This window comes from Saimiri boliviensis, chromosome 12 (genome assembly GCF_048565385.1).
Source record: "Saimiri boliviensis isolate mSaiBol1 chromosome 12, mSaiBol1.pri, whole genome shotgun sequence".
Lineage (NCBI taxonomy): Eukaryota > Metazoa > Chordata > Mammalia > Primates > Cebidae > Saimiri > Saimiri boliviensis.
Genome location: NC_133460.1, coordinates 8508608 through 8530669, shown reverse-complemented (window position 1 = coordinate 8530669; position 22062 = coordinate 8508608). Strand labels below are relative to the sequence as shown.

Here is a 22062-nt window from a genome sequence, read left to right as displayed (position 1 = left end):
CCAGCCAGGGGGCGGGCCTGCGCGCGCCCTCAGAAAGAGTCACTTCCGCTTCCGGCCAGTGCTCGGCCTCCGCAACTGGACAGAGCAGCGGTTCGCCGGCGGTTGTGCTCTTCAAATCGGCGGCCTTCAGGGCGGGGGCTTGTGTTTGAGCCTCAGAAAGCGACGAGCTGCCTCCACTGAAGCCGAGGTGCCCGAGGTAACCGAGAAGCGGCTTCCCCTATAGCTTGAGCCCTGGAGCCCCTGAAACGCCGGCGGCTGTAGGGAGGCAGCCTTTTCCCGTTGACGGCGGCCGCGGCGCTTAGGGGCCGCAGGACTGGAGCTTGAGGCGGGGCTACTGTCGGGCTCGGGAAGCTGTTTTCTCCCCGTTGTTCGCAGCCACAGCCCAGAGGCGCGGCCGAAGCCCGCCGGGACACTGCCTGCTTGCCCAGTGCCCACGGGCACGCCTGTCGCAGACTTAGACTGTGGCGAATCCGAGTGCTGGCGGGCAGCAGTGCAGCTGCTGTCGGAGACCCTTTCCCGCCTCCGCCGGCTTTTCCTAGTCCGGCGGACGTTCTGCGATTCGTTGAGCCTCAGGGCTAGCAGCTCCTGCTGATGCAGAAACAGAGGAAGTGTCTCCGTGCTTCCGGAGCCGGGGCGGGCCACAAGGAACTGGCCACTTTGAATATCGGTGGCATCCTGGGCACAATTTCGGTGCCGTTTCTGCCGGCTCACCTCAGGAAAAGTGAGGCTCACGGCTCTCTTCAGCCCAATTGGGAAGTCTAAATGACCTTTGGAGAAATATAAAGTCAGCAGGAGGTTTCACTTTCGTCCTTAACAACTCCCATTTGAGTTAATATTTTGTAAACAAATAGCAACAAAACACAAATATTGTGGGTTTTTTTTTTAACTACTTGATATTTTGTAAACCACATACCCTTTTTTACAACTTAATATTTTGTAATTTTCTTCAGATCAATTAAGCATACTTAAAAATTCGTCTAAATCATCTTTATGTGTCTTGCAAAGAAGAATGCTCAGCATCTTGTTTACTTGGGAGGCAGTGTATGAAAATAGGCAGTTTTTTTTACCTTCCTTGTGCAGTGTGCCCCCTCATCCCCCACTGTATCTGGGTTTCAGTTACCCGCTCTCTGCTGTTCAAAAAATACTAGATGGGGCCGGGCGCCGGTGGCTCAAGCCTGTAATCCCAGCACTTTGGGAGGCCGAGGCGGGTGGATCACGAGGTCAAGAGATCGAGACCATCCTGGTCAACGTGGTGAAACCCCGTCTCTACTAAAAATACAAAAAATTAGCTGGGCATGGTGGCGCGTGCCTGTAGTCCCAGCTACTCAGGAGGCTGAGGCAGGAGAATTGCTTGAACCCAGGAGGCGGAGGTTGCGGTGAGCCGAGATCGTGCCATTGCACTCCAGCCTGGGTAACAAGAGCGACACTCTGTCTCAAAAAAAAAAAAAAAAAAAAAAAAAAAAAATACTAGATGGGAAACTCCAGAAATAAACAGTTCAGAAGTCTTAAATAACTTTTTTTTTTTTTTTTTGAGATGGAGCCTCGCTTTGCTGCCCAGGTTGGAGTGCCATGGTGCGATCTCTGCGATCTCAGCTCACTACATCTGCCTCCAGGGTTCAAGCGATTCTTCTGTCTCAGTCTCCTGAGTAGCTGGGACTTCAGGCCCACACCACCACACCTCGCTAATTTTTGTATTTTTAGTAGAAAGTTTTCACTATGTTGACCAGGCTGTTCTTTAACTCCTGACCTCAGGTGATCTACCCACCCCAACCTCCCAAAGTGCCAGGATTACAGGTATGAGCCACCACGCCTGGCCAGTTTTAAATAACTCTTTTTTTTTTTTTTTTGAGACGGAGTTGACCAGGATGGTCTCGATCTCTTGACCTCGTGATCCACCCGTCTCGGCCTCCCAAAGTGCTGGGATTACAGGCTTGAGCCACCGTGCCCAGCCAGTTTTAAATAACTCTTATTACAGAGTTTAATTATTGTTAATCTCTTACTGTACCTAATTTATACATTGAACTTTATCATAGCTACATATACGTAGGAAAATAGTGCAGTTAGGTGCTGTCATTGGTTTTAGGCATTCATGGAATGTACTGAAAACTTCCTTGGATAGAGGGTACTACTGTATTTTGGTCTCACTGTCTTAGCTGTTTTGTCTGAATTCCTACAATTGAAAATCTGAAATGTTCTTAAAGGTGCGTTCACACGTTAAAGTCTTGCTCTGACACCAAGGCTGGAGTGTAGTGATGAGATCGTGGCTCACTGCACCCTTGAATTCCTGGGCTCAAGCGATTCTCCCACTTCAGCCTCCTGAACTAGGACTACTGATGTGCTCTACCATCCTGGCTTTTGTTTGTTTGTTTTGTTTTGTTTTGTTTTTGTTTTTTATAGAGACAGGGTCTTCCTATATTGCTCAGGCTGGTCCAAAACTCCTGGGCTCAAGTGATCCTCCACCTTGGCCTTCAAAAGTGCTGGGAATACAGGCGTGAGCCACCTCACCTGGCTTAAAGTGTTTGTAAATTGAAGGCTTCCATCTTCACAAGAGGATGAAGGGTCATAAAAGTTGTACTCCTGTTACTAGAGACAGACTGAGATGATCTGTTAAAATTTAACAGAATCTAAGAATGTTCTCCTAACCTCATTTTCTCCTATTCTTTCCTTATGGGAAACATGGGATAGGAGGTACACCAGTTAAATCCTTGGAAAATCCCAAAACACCTTTCTGCCAGTGGGTGCCAATTTTCTCACCCACCAACCTTTCTTAAATTTTTTTTTTTTTTTTTTTTTTTTTTTTTGAGACGGAGTTTCGTTCTTGTTATCCAGGCTGGAGTGCAATGGCACGATCTCGGCTCACCTCAACCTCCGCCTCCTGGGTTCAGGCAATTCTCCTGCCTCAGCCTCCTGAGTAGCTGGGAGTACAGGCACGTGCCACCATGCCCAGCTAATTTTTTGTATTTTTAGTAGAGACGGGGTTTCACCATGTTGACCAGGATAGTCTCGATTTCTTGACCTCGTGATCCACCCGCCTCGGCCTCCCAAAGTGCTGGGATTACAGGCGTGAGCCACCGCGCCTGGCCCTAGATTTTTTTTTTTTAAATAAAAATGACAGTCGTCCACTAGCCTTTATCTTTTTTGTGCCGTTCTTCAGCTGAATAGTAGAAAAGGAGGAAAAAAAAGGGCCTGCTAGTTGATTTTGAAGGGAAAGCAGAACACCTTTTCTGTTCATTTTCCCCTCATAAGCAGCAAGTGATGAGGTTCACCTGACTTTCTTATTGATATGTACTTTTTTTTTCCCTGTCCTCAGTGCTTTTAGGAAGAAGATCCTTTTACTGCTTTTGTACCAGACTAGACGGGATCTCATTTGTCAAAGGTGATACCAGTCAGGTGTCTTAACACAGGAACAGAACTTCCTAGAGCAGAATGATGAAGGTAGATCTGAAAGTGGCTGCATACTTGGACCCTCAGATCAGGGCTCTGTGGGAGACCAAGGGGCCCGCAAGAGAGAGCTTCCATCAGAGTACATCTCCTCAAATGGACAGTCTTGATCCTAAGAGCTCTTGCTGGCACTTCCGGAACTTTACCTATGATGAAGCAGCTGGACCCCATGAGGCTGTCAGCAAACTTCAAGAATTATGTAATCTATGGCTGAGGCCAGAGATCCACTCAAAAGAGCAGATAGTGGAACTGGTGGTGCTAGAGCAGTTCCTGACTATTCTGCCCAGGGAGACACAGACTCGGATACAGAAGCACCATCCACAGAGGATTGAGGAGGCTGTGGCTCTGGTAGAACACTTGAAGAGGGAATCTGGTCAAACATGGAATGGGGTGAGAAGAAAGATTCCTGTCATGTACAGTGTAATAGGATGAAGGTGGATATAGTAGGGATGGTGGCAGTTAGTTGAGAAATTACATGAATTAGATCACTGATTTTTTTAGGACAGTTAAGGTGGGACTTGAAACTACAGGCTTATAAAAAAGTCACTCCCCAGGTTTCATAGATTGTGGCAGAAGCTTCCCTGGCCTTAGAGTTGCTTTTTTCCCTCTTTGGAGCCAGGGTGAATTGAGGGTGATGGGCCTAGACTGGGTTGGCCAAAGAGACAGGACTTGAGTATTTAGAAACAGAATAAAAGACAATAAAGAGGGAGGCTAGGTACAGTGGCTCGTACTAGTAAGCCGATACTATTGAGCTGAGACGGCACCACTGCACTCCAGGTTGGGTGACAGAGTGAGACCCTGTCTCCATCCCGCCCCCCCGCCCCTACCCCATAAAAGAGAGCAGATCCACAAGAAGAACAGAAAAACAATGACATTTAAAGACAAGGAGAAATAGGCCAGGGTCAGTGGCTCACACCTGTATTTTGTATGGGGGTTGAGGTAGAAGGATTACTTGAGCCCAGGAGTTTGAGACCAGCCTGGGCAACATAGTGTGATCTTGTCACTATGAAAAAAAAAAAAAAAAGCCAGGCATGGTGGTTCATGCGTGTTGTCCCAGCTTCCCAGGAGGCTGAGGTGAGAGGATTGCTTGAGCTCAGAATTTTGAGGCTGCAGCCCAGAATTTTAAGCCCAGCACTTTGGGAGGCTGAGATGGGTGGATCACTTGAGGTCAGGAATTCAAGACCAGATTGGACAACATGGTGAAACCCCATCTCTACAAAAATAAATAAATTAGCCAGGCATGATGACTGGTGCCTGTAATCCCAGCTATTCTGGAGGCTGAGGAGGAAGAATCACTTGAACCTGGGAGGCAGAGGTTGCAGTGAGCCAAGATCAAGATCATACCATTGTACTCCAGTCTGGGTGACAAAGCGAGACTCTGTCTCAAAAAAAAAAAAAAAAAAAAAAAAGTGCTGGGCACAGTGGCTCACACCTGTAATCCCAGCACTTTGAGAGGCTGAGGCAGGCAGATCCCCTGAGGCCCAGAAGTTTGAGACCAGCCTGGGCAACATGATGAAACCCCATCTCTACAAAAATACGAAAATTAGCCAGGCATGGTGGCACACACCTGTGATCCCAGTTACTTGGGAGGCTGAGGCAGAAAAATCACCTGAGTCCAGGAGGTCAGGGTTGCAGTGAGCTGAGACGGCACCACTGGACTCCAGGTCGGGTGACAGAGTGAGATTCTGTCCCCCCCCCCCCGCCCCCCGCAAAAAAAGAGCAGATCCACAAGAAGGAGAACAGAAAAACAATGACATTTAAAGACAAGGAGAAATTGGCCAGGATCAGTGGCTCACACCTGTATTTTGAATGGGGGTTGAGGTAGAAAGATCACTTGAGCCCAGCAGTTTGAGACCAGCCTGGGAAACATAGTGTAAGCTCGTTGCTATGAAAAAAATAATAATAAGCCAGGCATGGTGGCTCATGCGTGTTGTCCCAGCTTCCCAGGAGGCTGAGGTGAGAGGATTGCTTGGGCCCAGAATTTCAAGGCTGCGGTGACTTATGATTGCAACATTGTACTCTGGCCTGGGCAACAGAGTGAGATCTTGTCCCTTTTAAAAATGTTTTAGGCCGGGCATGGTGGCTGACACCTGTATTCCCAGCACTTTGGGAGGCTGAGGCAGGTGGATCATGTGATCAGGAATTCAAGACCAGCCTGACAAACATGGCGAAACCCTGTCTCTACTAAAAATGCAAAAATTATCCAAGTGTGGTGCTGTGCACCTGTAATTCCAGCTACTTAAGAGGCTGAGACAGGAGAGTCACTTGAACCCAGAAGGCGGAGGTTACAGTGAGCCAAGATCGTGCCACTGCACTCCAGCCTGGGTGACAGAGTAAGACGCAGTCTCAAAAAAACATGTTTCTAAAAATTAGGAAAAATCCAGCATGGGCAACATGGTGAGGTTCTAGCTCTACAAAAAATACAAAAATTAGCCTGGCATGTGGCGTGTGCCTGTAGTCTTATCCACTTGGGAGGCTGAGGTGTGAGGATCACCTGAGCCTAGAGAGGTTGAGACTGCAGTGAGCCATGATTGCACCACTGTATCCCAGCCTGGATGATAGAGCCAGACCCTGTCTCAAAAAAAAAAAAAAAAAAAAAAGGGAAAAATTATCAAACAACTAGGGGAAGACTGCAAAAGAAAAGAAAAAATAGGAAAAAGGGAAACAAATTTGGAAAAAGAGATCCCAACAGAATGGCCAAGGAGAAGAAATGCACTGAGGGGTGATGACTTCCCTACGGTAGATGAAAGCCTCTACTAGCTTCCTTTAATGGAAGCTCTGCTGACAAGTAGGGAGCCAGGGTATGTCCTTGGTGGGTGGTGACACATCTGCTGACCTCAGGTTTGCTGGGAAGAATACAGGGCAGGACCTGCGTTTGGTGTCAAAATCATTTGGAGGTAGGTTGGAGCCTCTCTCTTGCCCCTTTTCTCCATTCTGTCCCCATTCTCTGAAAACCTTCCCTGGCTCTAGCAATAATCAGGCTGAAAGGAAAAGTTTTAAATTCATTTCTTTAATTTTTAGAGAAAACTAGAAGTTAGAAAACCACAACTGTGGGATTGAAGTCAAGAGAAAAGGCCTGAGAAGGCATCGTTAGAATGAGTGGCCTGCCCAACCCTGCCAGTGGCCTGACCTGGAGCGTATACAGTGGAGTAGAAGCAGCTATGTTCCAGGGCTGGCAGGCACAACAGCTTGTTTCCTTTTACCCTAATTTTTTCAGATTTGTAGATAGTTACTTGTGGAACATTGTTGGCCCAATATCTCTTTAAGCCTTTTTTGTCATTTCCTTTTGTGTCTTATACTTCCCACAATGTGGGCTGTACACCTGTTGCTCTGTCTCCACCCCGACAAACCAAATGTAAGTTGTGTGGTAACAAGGATGGGAATTATTTCTAGGTTGCAGTCCCTGAGCTGGGAAAAGAGGCAGTGCTCTTGGGAGAAACAGCAGAGGCCTCAAGTTTCAGGCTGAAGCCAGAAGAGTCCCAACCAGTGGGTATATCCCAAGATGAAGCATTTTGGAAAACCTACCAGGGTCTGCAAGAACAGCTGAGCAGGAATTCTCATAAAGAGACTGAGCCTGTATATGAGAGGGGTAAGGAGCTTCATGATAATTTCCTTCTCCTGGGAGCTGTGGTAATAGTTTATTCAGCCAAAATGTCATGGTCCTTTTTTGAATACCTTGCTCTGGATTTGTAAAACCAGCCTCAATAGCAACTGTAATGTCCTTCCAGACAGCAGTAGAAATACCAACTGTGGTATTGGGGGTTGGCCTAGGGAACAGAAATATCTAAACCACAGAACTCTTGATAATAACTTCGAGAACTCTGTTTCTTAGAAAAGTGGAGAGGAAGGAAAGAAATGTAGTGGGAAGACTTGGGAGCCACCTTATCCTCATAAAATACAGAAGGAATTGGGATCTGATGGGCCGTTAGTGACAGAATGTGAAAACAATGTGTACCAGGAAAAATATAATAAAAGACAAAACACTTCATCTCCTACCATACACAGGAGTCCCTGAGTACTTCATTTAAGATACCTTTAATTTTTGCCTCAGAAAAATATGAGAGAAAAAAGGGTTTTTCCTTTTATTTCTGTCATAAAAACTGAGGAAAAAGTTAACTGGGGAATTGGTTCTAGGGTATGGTAGAAAATTCGTTCTTATTTATGACGAGGCCGCTTCAGGCATCACACACACCACACGTCCCATTTGTACTTAAAAAGTAAGGATCGGTATTTTAGAAATGAGCTTGGGATGTTCATAGATAAAAGAGATTTCCTCTGGCTCTTCCCCCTCACAGCTGTGCCTACTCAACAGATTCTAACCTTTCCTGAGCAGACAAACACCAAAGATTGGACAGTGGCACCTGAGCACGTCTTGCCTGAGTCCCAGGTGAGCTGTGCTTTCCAGCTGTTTAGGGCTACCTTTCTCTGCTATGCACAATTCATGCTGCCCAGGAGGAGCTCAGAGACGTGTTAGCCCCGCGTGTTCTCCTCTGGGCAAAACTCCCAGACTGTGGGCTTCTTTTTTTCTGCCTTCTTACTTTAAAAAAATTGTGTTCTGTTAATTCCTTTAGCAGCTGGCCTACCATGCAGTTCATAGCCAGGTGGTTGGGCTGCTTCTGTACAGTGACAGGTTCTGAGCTGAAGTCCATTCTCTTCTTTAGAGCTTGTTGACATTTGAAGAAGTGGCCATGTATTTTTCCCAGGAAGAATGGGAGTTATTGGATCCCACTCAGAAGGCCCTCTACAATGATGTAATGCAGGAAAACTATGAGACTGTCATCTCTCTAGGTAAAGATTTTCCCTTCCCTTTATGTAGTTGAGTATTCTTGGTTTGCTGAGAATGAATCCCAGTGAGGGGGTTCTCACTGTTCCAGGAGCTGGTTGATTCTCAACTAGATGGTGTCGGGGAGGGTATAGGTGTGTGTATGCAGATCACCTGGGGAGCTTTTTCCAAATGCACATCCTGATTGCTTATCCTATGTGAAGTTCTTAATGCCTTCGCTCTCTCATCCACCAAACTTTCTCTTCCATGTGTTCCTTATCTCAGTAAGGGGCACAACCATTATCCAGTTGCTCAAGGAAAACAAAGTAACAGTCATCCTTTACCCTCATGTTGCCATCATACCCCACTGTTAATTCATTAGTGTGTTTCCTTGGCTCCACTTTGACATATCTTGACTCCTGCCACGTCTCACCTTTTCGCATTGTTAGCATCCTGGTGTAAGCCAATGTCAACTTGAACCAGGCCTACATTAGTAGCTTTCTAACAGGTGCCCCTGCATCTCCTGCCCTCCCCAGTCTGTTTGCTACACAGAAGCTAGATTGATCTTTTCTTTTTTTTTTTTTTTTTTTTTTGAGATGGAGTTTCTCTCTTGTTACCCAGGCTGTAGTGCAATGGTGCAATCTCGGCTCACCGCAACCTCCGCCTCCTGGGTTCAGGCAATTCTCCTGCCTCAGCCTCCTGAGTAGCTGGGATTACAGGCATGCGCCACCATGCTCAGCTAATTTTTTTGTATTTTTAGTAGAGACGGGGTTTCACCATGTTGACCAGGATGGTCTCGATCTCTTGACCTCGTGATCCCCCCACCTCGGCCTCCCAAAGTGCTGGGATTACAGGCGTGAGCCACTGCGCCCGGCCCCAGATTGATCTTTTAAAAACCTAATCAAATCATGACATTTCCTTGCTCCAAAGCCTGTGGTCACTTACATTCAGGGAAAAAAAAAAGGTTTCATCTTACCGGGACTCCAGGACACTCCACGGTCTGGTTCCTGTTCACCTGCCTGCCCTCATCTGCTCCTCAAGCACTTGCTCAGTCTTCACCATCCACTTAGCTGGTCTCCTTGCTGTTACCTGAATTTGTCGAGTTCAATTTTACCCTCCTGTTTTCTTTTATTTGGCACACTGGGGTCCTTGAGTACTTCGTTTTCATTTCAAATGGAGTACTTCTGTGTTTTGCTAAACTCAGAACAATTTATATCATGCCAGGGGGAAAAAAACACATATATATCCATTTAGTAACTTATGAAAACTGAAGTTAATCATCTGGGGAATCAGTTCTAGGGGCCGGTAGACACTTGGTTCTAATTTACAAAGAGAAGGCCACTTTTGGTTACCGTATATATTTTTAAGAAGGTGTGCTGGACCAGTTGCGGTGGCTCACGCCTGTAATCCCAGCACTTTGGGAGGCCAAGGCAGGTGGATCACGAGGTCAAGAGATCGAGACCATTCTCACCATGATGAAACCCCATCTCTACTAAAAATACAAAAATTAGCCGGGTGTGGTGGCACGCGCCTGTAGTCCCAGCTACTCGGGAGGCTGAGGTGGAAGAATCGCTTGAACCCAGGAGGTGGAGGTTGCAGTGAGCCGAGATTGTGCCACTGCACTCCAGCCTGGCGACAGAGCAAGACTCCATCTAAAAAAAAAAAGAAGGTGTGCTATCTTTCCAGAAAAGATCCGGATCTTCTATATTTTAGAAATGAGCTAAGGATGTTCATAGGCAGAAAGAAATGTCCTCTGGCTCTTTTCCACCCACAGCTGTACCTGCTCAACAGATTTTAGTCTTTCCTGAGCAGACAAACACTAAAGACTGGACAGTGGTATCTGAGCTCCTTCTGCCTCAGTCCCAGGTGAGCTGTGCTTTCCAGCAGTGTAGGCCTACCCGAGCATGACCTTATCTGCCTTTCCCTGCTGCCCAAGACCCTCACTGCCCAGCATGTGCCCTGAGGCATGTTAGCCTCAGAGGTTCTACCCTGGACAATTAGGCTTGGCCCAGAGGGAACTGGGTTCTTCCTGGACTGTTTGCTGATCCCTTGGCTCCTTTTTTTCTGCTTTTCCTCTTTGTTTTTTAAAATCATGTTAATTCCTTTAGTGGCTGGCTTACCATGCAGTTCATAGCCAGTTAGGCTGCTTCTGCAGTGACAAGTTCAGAGCTGAAGTCCATTCTCTTCTTTAGAGTTTCTTGGCCACGTGCGGTGGCTCAAGCCTGTAATCCCAGCACTTTGGGAGGCCAAGGCGGGTGGATCACAAGGTCAAGAGATTGAGACCATCCTGGTCAACATGGTGAAACCCCGTCTCTACTAAAAATACAAAACATTAGCTGGGCATGGTGGCGCGTTCCTGTAATCCCAGCTACTCAGGTGGCTGAGGCAGGAGAATTGCCTGAACCCAGGAGGCAGAGGTTGTGGTGAGCCAAGATGGCGCCATTGTACTCCAGCCTGGGTAACAAGAGTGAAACTCCGCCTCAAAAAAAAATAATAATAAAATAATAAAAAGAAAAAAAAAGTTAGAGTTTCTTGACTTTTGAAGAAGCGGCCATATATTTTTCCCAGGAAGAATAGGAGTTACTGGATTACACTTAGAATGCCCTCTGCAATGATGTAATGCAGGAAAACTATGAGACTGTCATCTCTCTAGGTAAAGATTCTCCCTTCTTTTTGTATAAAAGTTGAGTAATCTGTTCTCAGCTTACTGAGAATGAACCCCTGTGAGAGGGTCTCACTGTTCTAGGAGCTGGCTGATTCTCAACTAGATGGTGTAGGGGAGGATGTAGGTAGTGTATCCAGATCACCTGGGGAGCTTTTTCCAAATGTACATGCTCATTCCTTATCCTACCCAGAGATCTTGATCCCCACCCTCTCCCTTTCCCCAAACCTTCTCCATGTTTTTCCCATCTCAGTAAGGGGTACCACCATTATCCAGTTGCTCAGGGCAAACAAAGTACTATCATCTTTTACCCTGATCTTGCCATCATACCCCACTGTTGATTCATTAGCATGTTTTCTTAGCTCTACTTTGATATATCCTGACTCCAGCCGTCTTTCAGCCCATTGCACTGCTAGCATCCTGATCTAAGCCAGTATCCTCTTGAAGCAGGTCTATGTCAATAGCTTTCTAAAAGGTGCCCCTGCCTCTGCTCTTGGCCTCCCACACCTGGGAATCACCTGGGACTGAGGCAAGAGGAGCTCAGGTGCCTGTTATCTGTGTAGAAAACAGAAGCCAGATTGATCTTTTGAAAACCTAACAGATCATTGCATTTCCTTGCTTCAGAAGCCTGTGGATACTTCTTAAAATACTTGGAAAAAAATTCAAACTCTTTTTTTTTTTTTTTTTTTTTTGAGACAGAGTTTCGCACTTGTTACCCAGGCTGGAGTGCAATGGCGCGATCTCAGCTCACCACAACCTCCGCCATCTGGGTTCAGGCAATTCTCCTGCCTCAGCCTCCTGAGGAGCTGGGATTACAGGCACACGCCACCATGCCCAGCTAATTTTTTTGTATTTTTATTAGAGATGGGGTTTCACCATGTTGACCAGGATGGTCTCCATCTCTTGACTGTGTGATCCACCCACCTTGGCCTCCCAAAGTGCTGGGATTATAGGCTTGAGCCACCGTGCCCAGCCCAAAATCCAAACTTCTTACCAAGGCCTCAGGACCCTCCATGGTATGGTTTCTATGAACATTTCTGCCCATGTGTCTTGCTACTGGTGCCCTTGTGCACTTAGTCCTCTTTAGCCACACTGATCACCTTTTTGTTACTTGAACTCACCAGGCTTTTATCTGCTTTTCCTTTGCTTGCAAAGGAAGGCCCTTTTTGACCATGTGGCAAAACTCACTTTTAGGTTTCTTTTAGGTATTACTTTCTCAAAGAGCTGTCCCACAGAACCTTATCTATTTTTTTTCTATTTTTTTTAAGAGATGGGGTTTCACCATGTTGGCCAGGCTGATCTTGAACTCCTGACCTCAAGTGATCTACTCACCTCGGCCTCCCAAAGTGCTGGGATTACAGGCGTGAGCCACCGCACCTGGCAGAACCTTATCTAAAATAGCTTCACAGGATCAGAATCTTACAATACTCTTTTACCATGATTTAGTTTTCTTTAAAACATTTATCACTCCCTGACATTATTTTGTTTATTGATTGACAGTCAATCAATAGCTTACACAGTTATAATGTAAGCTCCATGAAATCAAGGGTCTTCTTTACTTCTATATCCCTAGCCCTCAAGCAGTGCCTGACGAACCATAGCCACTCAATGCATGTTTATTGAATTAATGAGTGACAGAGGTTCATACCTGGAAATCCATAATAAGAGAAATTTCACTAAGTGGTTTTGGTCTATTTCCTTTACGTGCATGTGAACCAGTAATCTATAGGAATAGTAGAAATCTATTCTAGTTCAGGGCCTGTGACTAAAAAATAAAGGCTAAATAAAAAGTAACTAATTATAATAGCAATCATTTGTACTTATGATACCCAAGCCAGCATCCTTCACCTTGGCTCTGCTATAACTGCTCTTATTCGGGCTGAGTCCTAGAGAGTTAATAAGACCAGCTTATATTCCCTGCAACTTCTGGAGCTTGGTTCCCTCTTGGTTGAATATAGGGCATTGATGGCAAAAGAGGGAGAATATGCAGGCTGGGCGCAGTGGCTCACACCTGTAAACCCAGCATTTTCGGAGGCTGAGGCGGGTGGATAATGAGGTCAAGAGGTCTAGACCATCCTGGCCAGTATGGTGAAACCCTGACTCTATTAAAAGTACAAAAATTAGCTGGGCATGGTGGCATCCACCTGTAGTCCCAGCTACTCAGGAGACTGAGGCAGAAGAATTGCTTGAACCTGGGAGGTGGAGGTTACAGTGAGCTGAGATCATACCACTGTACTCCGGCCTGGTGACAGAGCAAAACTCTGTCTCAAAAAAAAAAAAAAAAACAACAAAAGAGGGAGAACATGTACTGGATTCCTATTCCCTGTATCCTTTTCATTGATCCATCTTAGGTTTATTTCTTAGTTTCTGCTTTGCCTATCTACCTATAGGTACAGGGTAGTACAGACATAAACTGGATGTTTAACCATTTGAAGTAACAATTTGTAAAATGTCTTTGGTCATCCTGAAATAGTCTGGGATTAATGGACCAGTTCAGTGTTAAGTTACTTGTCCTTGACCTCATTTTGTCCATTTCACAGCATTATTTGTGCTCCCCAAACCTAAAGTGATCTCCTGTCTAGAGCAAGGGGAAGAGCCATGGGTTCAAGTATCCCCGGAGTTTAAGGATAGTGCCAGAGGATCTTCCACAGGTAAATACACCATGGGAAGAGGAGGACTGTGCCTTGATATTAACTTTTGGAAGGGCTTAACATTTTAGGATTCTGTTCCTTTTTTTTTTTTTTCCAATTGATCATTGAATTTTTCTTTACATTCATGTGATTTTCTTGTTCTGGGACACAGATAGGTGATTATGTTTATTCCAACAGGGTTAAAGCTCAAAAATGACACTGAAAATCATCAGCCTATATCTCTTTCTGACTTAGAAATACAAGCACCAGCAGACATCATATCAAAAAAGGCCAAAGTGAAAGTTCCCCAGAAAATAGCAGGCAAAGAAAATCATGTTGATATGCACAGAGTAGGGAAATGGCACCAAGATTTTCCAGTGAAGAAAAGGAAAAAACTTTCAACCTGGAAACAAGAGCTACTGAAACTTATGGATCTTCACAAGAAAGATCGTGCAAGAGAGAAGCCTTTTAAATGTCAGGAATGTGGGAAAACCTTCAGAGTTAGCTCTGACCTGATTAAGCACCAAAGAATTCACACTGAAGAGAAACCCTATAAATGTCAACAGTGTGATAAAAGGTTTAGATGGAGTTCAGATCTTAATAAGCACTTAACAACACACCAAGGAATCAAGCCATATAAATGTTCATGGTGTGGGAAAAGCTTTAGTCAAAATACAAATCTACATACACACCAAAGAACTCATACTGGAGAAAAGCCCTTCACATGTCATGAATGTGGAAAAAAATTCAGTCAGAACTCCCACCTTATTAAACACCGGAGAACCCACACAGGTGAGCAGCCATATACTTGTAACATATGCAGGAGAAACTTCAGCAGGCGGTCAAGCCTTCTTAGACACCAGAAACTCCACCTGTGAAGAGAAGTTGTCCAGTGCTCTCATTCTGAAGATATTCACCAAATGGAGCGTGACACTAAAATTTATGGAAAACAAAATAACAAACCTTGATAAATTTTACATCAGAAAATGTGGGGGGATAAACGTATGTTTCACAGAAAAGAATGATTTCCTCTGCAGCCAATCAGTAGTCTTCTGTCGTCACGGAAGTAAACATTGTTGGTTTTACATTGATCTCTCCAGTCGTTCTTGAACATATCTAATAGAATTGTTTGCAGCATGGTCTTCCAAAAAAAATGGTAACATGCATGTTTAATTGTATACCATTTTCTTCATGGTAGGAAGCTTACTAATTTCAATAGTCTCATGAGGCAGAAATAAATTATAATGTAAAGTGTTCCAAGAACCAAATTGGATTTTCTTTTCTTTTGTCATTGGACACTGTTCATAAAGTTCAATGTCATTTGAGTTCCTTCTTGAACTTTTGGCAACTTCTGCTCTTGGATCCTGTTATCACAGTTTTTACTGTGATGAAATCTTGTTAACTTCACCACTAGGGAATCTCCAGATGAACTAATAATGCACTCTCTTATGCATCTCATTGGTAGTGTTTGGAAAATAGAAAACATCTCTAATGGGATCATGGGGAAACAGGTTGGAATTTGTAGCCATGGAATATATATTAGATGTAAAGAAGAATTATCTGCATTAAAAGAAACTAGACTTTTACATCCCTACCTTGCAATGTCAGTAGGATAAAGCAGCTATAAAAATTAGTACTTGCCCAAGGCCTGAAAGAAAATTAGTGGGAGTTAAGGATCAACTTTTCAGGGTTTTGTTCGTTTACTTTTTAATTTGGCTTTTGTTGTTGTTGTTGTTATTAAGAGTAAGAGACTTATGTTTGTTTGGGAGTTGGAGTGTGTTTGCTACAGGCAGGATTCTATGGCTCATTTGGCATAGAGACTGGACTTCTAGTCAGTGGGATATGGTTCCCTACATAGAGGATTTGGGAAGTGGTGCTGAGTGTTGGGTGAGGATGGGCAAATCCACATCTATGTTGTTTTGTCCTACACTAAGCTCTACTTGTCTTTGTTCTTTCCAGCACAGCATTTAACAGCAGCCTGAGGTCATAAATTTGATGGATTGTCAAAAGTCCTGTATAGCCTATGGATTTTCTTACAACTTGCTTAACTGCAGCAGTGACTCAGGTGTGTTTCTGTTAGAGCTTTTAGGTATATCAGGAAAGAGGTTAAATAACTGACCTTTTCCATACCTCTTATTTTATAAGTGAGGAAGTTAAGGCTCAAAAAAGTACAGGGACTTGCTCAGAGGTACAGGGCCTTATTGCTAGAGAGTCTGTTGACTGTTATTTAGCTTCATGAATCAGATATGAAGGCAAGAATAGCAAGACAAATTTATTCTGTTATCCCTGCACAACCAGCCTGGATGACATATTCATTTCCAGTTTATAACATCTATTGGCCAGGCACAGTGTGGCTCATGCCTGTAATCCTAGCACTTTGGGAGGCTGAGGTGGGCAGATCACAAGGTCAGGAGTTCGAGACCAGCCTGACCACCATGGTGAAACCCCGTCTTGGCTGGGTGTGATGGCTCATGCCTGTAATCCCAGGACTTTGGGAGGCTGAGGCAGGTGGATCACGTGGTCAGTAGATCGAGACCATCCTGGCTAACATGGTGAAACCCTGTCTCTACTAAAAATACAAAAAAACAGCCAGGCATGGTGGCATGTGCCTGTAGTCCGAGCTACGTGGGAGGCCGAAGCAGGAGAAGCAGGAGAATTGCTTTAACCTGGGAGGTGGAGGTTTCAGTGAGCCAAGATCGCACCACTGCACTCCAGCCTTGGCGACAGCAAGACTGTCTCAGAAACAAAATAAAAACTTTTATGTTTTTTGGTGGTGACTGGAATAAGTCTCCATTTCCTTTTTTTGTTGTTGTTGTAAGATGGGGTTTCACCATATTGGTCAGGCTGGTCTCGAACTCCTGACCTCAGGTGATCCGCCCACCTCAGCCTCCCAAAGTGCTGGGATTACAGGCGTGAGCCACCGCACCCAGCCAAGTCTCCATTTTCTTAAGTTGAGACAACACTCAATTTAAGGTTGTTCTGGGGATTAGATGGATTGATGAAAGTAAAGCATCTAAAACAGACCGGCTCATAGTAGATGCACATTTGGTGTGCGTTTCTGCCCCTTTCCCCTCCTCCCTGGTGATACGTTGGGCAAGCTGACTGCATTTGTGCATTTATGGCTATTACAGCCCCATTTAGGAGCTGAGCAACTGTGGTTGTGGTGATGCTAAGTTGATTTGATTCTTGGCTTCAGAGCTTTATGAACTAAGTCACAGGAGCCATCTGAGCTATTGGTCTGGAACTCTCAGCAGCAATTTTATTTTGTTTTCTGAAATGAATTACATTAAGTATTCTTTTTTTTTTTCCCCTGGAGACAGAGGTTTGCTCTTGTTACCAGGGCTGGAGTCCAGTGGCACCATCTCGATTCTCTGCATCCTCCACTTTCCAGATTCAAGCGATTCTCCTGCCTCAGCCTCCCAAGTAGCTGGGATTACAGGTGTGTGCCACCATGCTCAGCTGATTTTTGTATTATTGGTAGATACGGGGTTTCACCCTGTTGGCGATGCTGGTCTCGAATTCCTGACCTCAGGTGATCCACCCACCTCGGCCTCCCAAAGTGATGGGAGCATAAGCTGCTGTGCCTGGCCAATAGAAATATAGGCTAATAATAATTAGCCTATGCTAATTATTTCTTAAGTACAGCCACCTCTGAAGCTCTGGTCTGCCTAGCTCTTCCCCAGCACCTTCTTAACCTTAAACTTCCAGGATTCTGTTTCTTCTCCCAGATCATGTGTGGCTTTCTTCCTGGCACTACATTTATTCATACCATTTGATTTAATGAAGGCCTATGATCTGCCAGGCACTGTCCTACACTCTGAGGACACAGGATTGGCCAAAAGACAAAATTTCATCCCCTCATGGAACTTGTATCTAGTAAACAGTAAAAATAATGGTTTTGCTTTCCTGCTCCTTGCACTAAGACGGGGTTATGAGATAGTTTTGGTCAATGAGTTGTGAGCAGAAACAGCCTCACTTCTGGTTGAAGCTTTTTATTTATTTATTTGTTTTTTTGTTGGTGCAAGACCAGTGCTCTCCTGCCTTAATCATGAAACCAGTGCTCTCCTTTCCTGCCTTAATCATGGAACCACATACAGAGAGAAGAGCCATGAAATCAAAGCAGTCCAGAACGCTGAGCCACTGCATGGAGAGTAGCTATTCCTAAGGGTCTCCAGACTGACAGTGGACTTTGTGAGAAGAAGAAATAAATATCTGTTCTGTTAAACAACTGATGGTGCTCTGTGTTCTAGTAGCATAACGTGGCCTGTCTTAATAGAGCTTAGAAGAGGGCAGTTGAGGAATGGCTGTTCTGCTGGAGCTCTGGAACTTTGCCCTTTTCATTCTACCTAGCCTTTGGCCTTCAGAAGCGATCCGGCTTTCCGGGGATGCTCAGCTGAGCTAATGCAGTGCTAGTGGGACCACTTAGGTGCTCCCAAGACTGTACATGATAGGGAAGAAAGACATTACTATCTGGGACAAATCTTATGGGAGGTCAGTTCAAGGGGACAAGGTAACCCTCCTTCCCACTCATGCCTTATTCTACTTTCCTTGTTCTTTGTCTCCCTGTGCATTGCCTCATGCACTAGACAGACATTTTTATTGATGAGTGGCCTGTGGGGGTATGGGGCGGGGGCAGGAGCAAGGGATTTCAAAGAATGGTTTTGTAACTACCTTTGTCATATCTTCAGTGAGTTGTACCTCAGAAGACAGATGAGATATAGGGCAAAAGCAGATTTGCTCAGATCAGTTTGGAGAGTTAGGTAGCTCTCTTCCTGGACTAAGGGATTACAGACAACTGGGGAGAAACTTGGGCAGGGAGGCAGGAGCAGGACAGTTCCAGTTGCGGAGTGAGAATCCTCCATGGGGAAAGTCCTAGCTTAGCTTATACCCAGCTGCTGTGCATAACATGATGTCTCATAACAACATTGAAATTTGTCGGGTGGGGAATGGAAGAAGGTATTTTTGTAGCTTGAGAGGAGATCAGGTTACTAAAATGAAATCAGATGATATGAGAACAGATTACTTAAACCATGAGATCAAAATGTATTGAGGCTTGGTTTAAAAATTAAATATGAGAGACACATAATCCTAGGTTTAGTCTTAAACATTGGTACTAACGTTCTCACAAATGTATCCCCCATAAACAAGCAGATGATTTCTGGGAAACCCGAGGGATGCTTTATTTTAGCATGTTCAGATAGCAGCCTTGAGGCAACCTGGCTTCAAGATTATTTCTGAGAACTATGATTGACCCAGTCTAGTCTCCTGACCTCTCCCTGTGCTAGTCTAAGTACAATGCTGGGACCATCCCAGACTTAGAGTTCTCCCTGCCATTAAGCAGACTGAAACCTCAAGCTCATCTTGAGATCTTCAGATATATTTTATTTTTGAGACAAGGGTCTCAATCTGTTGCCCAGGCTGGGGCTCACTACAGCCTCAATCTCGCAGGCTCAAGCAATCCTCCCACCTCAGCCTCCTGAGTATCTGGGACTACAGACATGTGCCACCATGCCTGGCTTATTATTTTTTGTTTTTAGTAGAGATGAGGTATTGCTTTGTTGCCCAGACTGATCTTGAACTTCCAAGCTCAAGTGATCCTCCGGCCTTGGCCTCTCAAAGTACTGGGATTACAGGCATGAGCCACCATGCCCAACCTCAGATATCTTTTAACTGGAGAGGAAGAACAGGAGGGCTTAGAATCAAACTAAATGTCAAAACTAAAACTCCTAGGGTTTCTGTCAGCTTTTGGAACAGTGTTGAATTTCCCTGGAGAGTTTGAGGAAGAATGCCCAGCAGCGTCTTTTATCCAAATGGACAATTGGTAACAAAAAATTGGAGTTCATAGAGGAGTTTCCAAACGTGTTAAGTCACGCCTCTGAAACGTTTATTCCTGCATATCCTGGTCACTCCTTCCTGTCACGTGTAATGGATCAATTACTCTTTTCTTAGAGGCTTATTTGCCAAAGTTCTCCCCCGATTCTTTCTGTGGGCTGAATTCTCTCCTGTGTAGACTCTCTGAAGTACCCTCAAGTGAGAAACAAAGTTTTGCCCATACTCCATGTTTCTACTGTTCCTCCTGTTAGAAATCCACTGGAACAAATACTTTTGTTTCTGAATCTTCCCAAACTTGTTACGCTACGTTTTCTTTCTTGTGTGGGTTCACTGAGGACCAAGACTAGGGCACTGTTTGAAACATCAACCAAATTTGCTGCATGTCTAGGAGTCTTCATGTATTAATTCTTCATTGGGCTATGGTGGTTGGACTGTACTTAAGTGCCTTCTTCGGTCAACCATCTGTAAGCCTTCTTTCCTGTATGATTCATCCAAATCTGATAATGCTTGTACTTTGCCTAAAGCGGTTCCCCCAGTCCGCATCCCTTCTGTGAAGGGAATTAACCAAGCTACCTCTTGCATTGCGTTTCAGATTTAGGAAAACTATCTGAATCACTTCTCATTTCTGCCAGTTTGGATAATGAATCTTGAGTTGCACCAGTCTTAGAACTAACATAAAAATATTAAGCTTTAGAGTGTTTGGATACAATGCACCTTTAAGGAAAAACTTACTAAGAAAGCTTACTGTTGAATTTTTATTTTGACAAGTGAACATTTATTTTAGGGCCTTTCTTCCTATGCGTCTTTCAAGTTTTTTTTTTTTTTTTTTTTTTTTTTTTTTTAAACAAGACCCCAGAAGTCTCCAGATTCACTTATGTTTTTGGGCTTGGTTAACTGCTGCAGGAGTCTTAGGGAGCCTTGTACAAATACTAAAGTTACTCATTCACCAACATTAAACCGTAGAATAGAAGATGCAACAAAGCAGGACTTCTTCCTCTGTGGAATGTGTTGATTTCAGATGAGGCGGCAGCCAATGTAGAAAACGCTGGACTTTTTCCTTGGAACTATACTGTACTGTGATGCCATGAACATAAGCTACTGTCTTTGCTTTGACCCTTCCTTTCCAGTTTTGAAAATAAAGTAGGAAATTTTCTCTGAAGATGCTTGATAAAAATTCTCAAAAGAAACAAAAACATAGGCTTCCACTTCATTGATAAACATTTCCTGCAGTTTGGCACCTGGGTCTGGTTCAACTGGTGGATGAGCTGACTGACGTGTTTACCCCAATAGCCAGGTGTGTCCATCTCCTCAAGGAAGCCCACTCTGTTTTTCATAGCATGGTGGACCACTGAGAGGTGGAAAGGGTGCAAGAACCATGAGATCTACGGGAAATGCTTCCCTGAGAAGGCAATTTCATGAACTGAGGTCTTCTAAGCAAATGACACTAAACTTCCCCAGGTGCTCCTCAATCACTGTGTTGTCTGTCAGAGGAATGATCATATTCTTGACCTTGGCTTGTCCACATTTGAAAATGAGTTCCCAGACGGACCTCAGGTTTGGAAATCCCCAGGTCACATAAGGTTCCACTATACACAGCATTTTTAGGTTCCAGAGGGTGACTTTTACAAAGACAACCTAAAAACTTTCTTTAGGCTAAGTCTTGCAATGGTTCTCTGCACCAGTAAACTCACACCATCAATCTCTTTCAATGTATACAACAAAGGCCAAGGAATGTTTATCTGGCAATTCCAAGGCGTAAGGTTTCACTTCTAGTTGTTTAAGATGCACCCTGTCAGGTTTCTGCCGCCAGGAATCACATTGGAATGATTCTAGTCGCTTAAACCTGAGCCCTTTTCCTTTCCTCTGCTCCTTCTTTGCCAAAAGTGCTTGCTTTTCCTGGGTGGCTTTGGGGGCTTGATAAGCCTTCCTCTTTTTCAGGAGATTTTCTGGAACCAAAAGAGATTTTTCTTTGCTCTTGCTCCGCCTTCTTTTTAGTATTGCAGCTACCGATCCTTACAGTTGAATTTTTAAAACCAATAGATATACTTCCAACATAATTTTTACACTAGGCATTTGTCCATGATTTGTACAGGCAACTGAATGATTTCAAAACATTTGAAATAATAAAAAAGTAAAGGATCTTTAATGTCCTCAAAGATAAAATTAAATATTTGTAACATTAGAAAAGATCATAAAATATTTAGTAGCATAGGGAACAATAGCTTCTTAGAGGAGTTAGGAAAAATATATTTTTTAAGGCCCAGCGCGGTGGCCGAAGCCTGTAATCCCAGCACTTTGGGAGGCTGAGGCGGGTGGATCACGAGGTCAAGAGATCGAGACCATCCTGGTCAACATGGTGAAACCCCGTCTCTACTAAAAATACAAAATATTAGCTGGGCATGGTGGCGCGTGCCTGTAATCCCAGCTACTCAGGAGGCTGAAGCAGGAGAATTGCCTGAACCCAGGAGGCGGAGGTTGAGGTGAGCCAAGATCGCACCATTGCACTCCAGCCTGGGTAACAAGAGCGAAACTCTGTCTCAAAAAAAAAAAAAAAATATATATATATATATAATATATATAATGTATACATTATATATATATAATGTGTATATATATATATTTTTTTATATATATATAAATATATTTTTTTAAATTTTATTTTTTGGAGATAGAATCTCAGTATGTTGCGCAGGCTGGAGTGCAATTGCATGATCTTGGCTCACTGCAACATCTGC

At 44.3% G+C, this 22062-nt stretch overlaps 1 protein-coding gene across 12 annotated transcripts; it reads left to right on the top strand.

Annotated features, from left to right (window-relative positions):
• Window positions 1–55: 55 nt before the first annotated feature.
• ZNF75A (zinc finger protein 75A) lies at window positions 56–21827 on the top strand. Of its 12 annotated transcripts, none has more exons than XR_012512703.1 (8): window positions 61–196; window positions 3311–3831; window positions 6835–7030; window positions 7737–7828; window positions 8103–8229; window positions 13406–13516; window positions 13694–16934; window positions 17521–21820. XR_012512703.1 is itself a non-coding variant. In XM_074381685.1 (8 exons), exons 3-8 carry the CDS (start codon window positions 3427–3429, stop codon window positions 14371–14373), a joined length of 1611 nt encoding a protein of 536 aa, XP_074237786.1. In that variant the 5' UTR covers window positions 109–196; window positions 1535–1794; window positions 3311–3426; the 3' UTR covers window positions 14374–21820. The 12 variants fall into 12 exon arrangements, 10 of the variants coding, with proteins under 10 accessions (XP_039333898.1, XP_074237787.1, XP_010337415.1 ...); XR_012512702.1 differs by having other exon boundaries at window positions 13694–15560; window positions 16816–21818; XM_074381685.1 differs by adding an exon at window positions 1535–1794 and having other exon boundaries at window positions 109–196; window positions 13694–21820.
• The last annotated feature ends 235 nt before the right edge of the window (window positions 21828–22062 follow it).